Here is a 5013-nt window from a genome sequence, read left to right on the forward strand (position 1 = left end):
TTTTCCTGACGAAGATGTTTTATACTTGAAGATGAAATATTGTGATGAACCATTGCTTGAAGAAGGGCCAAAACCTGGTTCCTGTTGGGGCATGGTATTTGATGGAGCTGTTAATTCCTATGGTAATGGCATTGGGCAGTGATTATTACTCCTCAAGGCACTCATTTTCTGTTTACAGCTAGGTTGACCTTCAAATGTACAAACAATATGGCTGAGTATGAGGCTTGCATTATGGGGCTTGAATAGGCAATTGATCTCAGAATAAAATATCAAGACGTCTGCGGAGATTCGACTTTGGTGGTGAATCAGATCAAAGGTGAATGGGAGACGAATCAACCCGGTTTGATACCATATAGGGATTATGCGAGGAGGATTTCAACTTTCTTGACAAATGTTAAATTTCATCATATCCCTCGAGATGAAAACCGGATGGCAGATGCTCTTGCAACACTACGCCAAAAATGACTTTTAACAGCGCATCTTAGACAGCGCTTTTAAAAGAAAGCGCTGTCTAAGGTTAAAATTAAAATAAAACACGGAAAATGTTCCAAAAAAATAATGAAAGCGCTGTCTAAGGGGGGGTCTTAGACAGCGCTTTCTAAAAGCGCTGTCTAAGACCCCCCCTTAGACAACGCTTTTAGAAAGCGCTTTTAAATATAGACCTTAGTCAGCGCTTTTGATAAAGCGCTGTCTAAAGTCTTTAAATTAAAAAAAAAATTAAAACCAAAAGCGCTGTCTAAGGGGGGGTTTAGAAAGCGCTTTTGGAAAGCGCTGTCTAAGCGCTTTTGGAAAGCGCTTTTAGAAAGCGCTTTTGGAAGTCTTCAATTCCACGAACACATAATCACAGAGCTTCTCGAAGACACCAATGGCGGTCTCGTCATTCTCTCTTCAGGTCTCTCTCTATCGAAACTCATTTCATCTCTTCTCCTTCTTCACTCCACTTCTCAGGGAACACTTCTCATTCTATCTCCTTCCTCCGCCACTCTCAAATCCAAAATCAATTTCCATCTCAAAACCCTAAACCCCCAATTCTACCAAGTCCCCGTCGAAATCACCGTCGACCTCCCCGTTAACCACCGCCACTCCCTCTACTCTTCCGGCTCCGTCTGTTTCATTACCCCTAGAATCCTCATCGTTGATCTTCTCACTAATAAACTACCTGCCTCAATTATCTCCGGACTCATCATCCTCAACGCTCATTCCGTTTCGGAGACTTCCACTGAAGCTTTTATTGTTAGGATTTTTCGTTCTCTCAATCGAAGTGCGTTTGTTCGTGTTTTCTCCGATAGGCCACAAGCGATGGTTTCGGGTTTTGCGAAGGCGGAGAGAACTATGAAGTGTTTGCATATTCGTAAGCTGCATCTTTGGCCGAGATTTCAAGTTTATGTTTCGCAGGAGCTTGAGCAGGACCCGCCGGATGTTGTCGATATTAGGGTTCCGATGAGTAAGTACATGATGGGGATTCAGAAGGCTATTGTTGAAGTTATGGGTGCGTGCTTGAAGGAGATGAGGAAGACGAATAAGGTTGATGTGGAGGATTTGACTGTGGAGAATGGGTTGTTCAAGTCGTTTGATGAGATTGTCAGGAGACAGTTGGATCCAATTTGGCATACTTTGGGGAAACAGACTAAGCAACTCGTCTCTGATCTCAAGACCTTGAGGAAATTGTTGGATTATCTAGTCAGGTTCTTTTGCTGTTTGTTCTTTCATTGCATTTGTATTCTATTTGATGTATCTTTAATGGTGCTTGCTGCTTATCAAGGTTTTAAACCACAGTCATTGTAATAGCTGCTTTGCAATTCTCCACAATGTGGAAATTTAGGGTCAAAAGCGGTTATAGGGACATTGAAAACGTCAATGTCATAGATTAGATTGCGGTTGCATGCCTTTTATTTAATTATTCATTTAGGCACTGATTGTTGTGTGCCATTTTCCTGATAGGTATGATGCGGTGACTTACTTGAAATATTTGGATACACTTAGAGTGTCGGAGAGTTTTCGATCCATATCAGTTTAGCATCTACATGAGAATTCGTTTATAGCTATAGTTGAACAATTAGCGTTTGGGATTTATTAATGTTATTTTTCTAATTATATTTAGTTTTGATTGTGATGTTCAGGAAAAGAAAAAGATGATTGATGATGAAGCTTTGGGATTCATTGCCAACTCTCTTGGCATTTTCATTTTTGCTTTGGTTATAGCATATCATTTGGTTATCGCCGATCCCAAATATGAAGCCAATTAGATACTATCATTATCATGTATTCAAGACACAATTTTGTTGGATTCAGTTTTGTTGATCCATCTGTTTGATGAGTTTATTTATAAAAACATTTTGTAGCTTATAACACCTAATAAAATTCTGAGTATTTGAAAGTTGGTATTTAACCATATTTCATTGCCATTGGTTTATATTTGATATTTCTCATGTTAGTGTTTATATTACCAAGTACTAGTATTTATGGTAGTTAATGCATGTTCCTGAAAATACATCATCAATTATGCTACATTTGTCTTCTGTGAAGCATACTTGTGTCAAGTTATCTATGAGGATTGGTGCTTGTGTGCGGGAGAAGGAGGAAATTTCAGCTGATGGGATGTGAAAAGTGAGTTTCATATAACCCAATAGGCTTTTGGTATGCTTGATATTTTGTATCAAAATTGATTTATGATTCTTCCATGTTTGATGACAGTAATAATAGGTTGATAACTTTATTGTTTATTTTATGTGAAAACATTGTAACATGAATCACTTTATTTGACTCCATTTTAACCAAATTAGCTTTACACATTGATTTCATTCACTCACAATGGATATACTGCTTATCAGTATGTTTCCCCTAATCAGGTGAATATTTTTCCTGCATCATGACAAATTTGTCACACAAGTTACTGCATGTGGTATTGTAAAGTTGAAAATTTTATGATTTTAGAGTATTTGGACCTGTTGCTAAGAATGATTGATTAGTACAAAATTGTTTCTCATCAATGATGACTTTTAAAACATAAAAAAGGAATAACACCAAATTCTTGTAAGGTTTATAACTTGTGCATATTGTATATCTTAATCATGAAAGCCGATGTTATATCAAAATCGTAAGCATCGTCTTATCTTCTTAAGTTTCTAATGGTTTGTTATTTTTTGCTGATTATAACTTCTTTATTGCCGTTTAATAAATAGTTTTGTTACTAACACACAAGTTACTATACAGAAAGGCAAAAGATTAAGTGTACCATTACTCTTACAATTTACTTTTATCTGTTAAAAATGATTAGCAATTCATAATTCATCGTTTTGCTTGGAGAGACATTTCAAATATATATAATAGAATAATCAGATAGAAACTGTAAATTGACTGCCAAATTTATTTTATATTCTTATTTTAGTATCATTTCTCATGAAACTAATATGTGTTGTATTTGTAGAGTACATAGTAAGAGACAGAGGAACAAGTGAAAATGTGTTTATGGAGTGGTGGTTGAAGATGCTGGGATGAAGAATGAAAAAATGGTAAGAGGAGGTAAAGTTGGAATGCCTTTGAAAAATGGTATAGCTTGCAAAAGATGCGAGCTGCTAGGCTCAAGCTCATGCTTGAGAAGGTAAGAGCAAAAAATAAAATTATGATGATGGATTTCTGTGAGGCCATATCTAAAGAATAATGAAGAGTATGTTGCAAAATATATGTAAATATGGGAAATGTGCTTTGAGATTTTAATGAGAAGCAACGTGAGAATGTTTGGTCTTATACAGAGTATGGATGTTGTTGCTATGAGATAAATTATTGATTTAGTAACTTGTTAAAAAAAATTCTGAAAAATTATAATTTATTTTTTACACTAGCGGAAATTTCGCAATTTCCAATAAACTAACCTTCTTCAAATTTTTTGATAATTTATCGCACTTTATGAACCGTTTGGAAATTATGAAAATATGTCACTTTATACCGTTTAATACCGGGTTAGCATTTCATTCTAAATTCATCTATTATAATTATTTTCCAAGTTACCATCTAACATTTGCCTAATCATTACAGTGGACATTGGTTGTTGGTCGCAATCAATCCTATCCGAGAAATTGTGTATTATCTTGACTCGTTAGGAAATGATTGGACAACATACCCGGATATGAAGGTCCTAATTGACACGTAAGTGAGAATGTTCAAAATTTTTCTTAGTTTATGTGAATTGTTCTAATTGCTTCATTTTTATTTTATTAGCGTCCTACAAGCTTTTCGGGCCGAACGAGATATCCAAACCTCAAGGAGGGGCGCCAACTCCATTACATGGATTAAAGTGGCGGTATATTTTTAATTACCACATTTTTTATTATATTAGTGATGACACTTGATAAAACTTAGGATTTATAATCCATATTTTTTTTTTTCATATGTAGTGTCCTCAACAACGTAATCAAATAGATTGCGGGTGTTTCATGTTGAGGTTTATGCGAGATACTCTTGCTTTGGGCCGATTAAAGATTCCCACCGATGTATGTATTTCTAACTTATGAGTTATTTTTATATTTACACATATCTCATATAATTAAATAGTTGGAATTAATTCAAAATATGTTATATTATTATGTAGTACTTTGATGAATTCAAGTGTGCATTTTATACAAAGGATCAAGTGGACGAAATCAAAGAGGAGTGGTGTCAATTCATGATAAAGCTCAATGTTTGTTCATAAATTTGTGTAATTAATGTGTACATTTGTAGTATATGTTATGATTTGTAAATGTGTACATAAATTTGTATATATTTTGATACATTTAAGGCAAAATTGGTTTGAATTGGTATATATATATATTTGTTAGCCAAAAATTGGTAGAAAAAAGGCCAAAATGGCATATATAAAATGTGATAATTGTCTGTCAAAATCTGGTTGAAAACAGGTAGAAATTCAGGTTTATAAACCTGGAAAAAATGTGGTTTAAAACAAAAGCTTCAAAAATTTTCGTATACCTTAGACAGCGCTTTTGTAAAAAGCGCTGTCTAAGGGGGGGATTAGAA

At 34.8% G+C, this 5013-nt stretch overlaps 1 protein-coding gene across 1 annotated transcript; it reads left to right on the forward strand.

Annotated features, from left to right (window-relative positions):
* The first annotated feature begins 2083 nt into the window (after positions 1–2083).
* Positions 2084–2415, forward strand: LOC127092726 (dolichyl-diphosphooligosaccharide--protein glycosyltransferase subunit 4A). Its single transcript, XM_051031610.1, has one exon. It carries the CDS (start codon positions 2133–2135, stop codon positions 2244–2246), a length of 114 nt encoding a protein of 37 aa, XP_050887567.1. The 5' UTR covers positions 2084–2132; the 3' UTR covers positions 2247–2415.
* The last annotated feature ends 2598 nt before the right edge of the window (positions 2416–5013 follow it).

Source organism: Lathyrus oleraceus, chromosome 6 (genome assembly GCF_024323335.1).
Source record: "Lathyrus oleraceus cultivar Zhongwan6 chromosome 6, CAAS_Psat_ZW6_1.0, whole genome shotgun sequence".
In the NCBI taxonomy this organism is placed as follows: Eukaryota; Viridiplantae; Streptophyta; class Magnoliopsida; order Fabales; family Fabaceae; genus Lathyrus; species Lathyrus oleraceus.

Excerpts from the sequence above, each read along its gene's own strand:
- LOC127092726 (XM_051031610.1), top strand. The coding sequence starts at position 2,133 with ATGATTGATGATGAAGCTTTGGGATTCATTGCCAACTCTCTTGGCATT.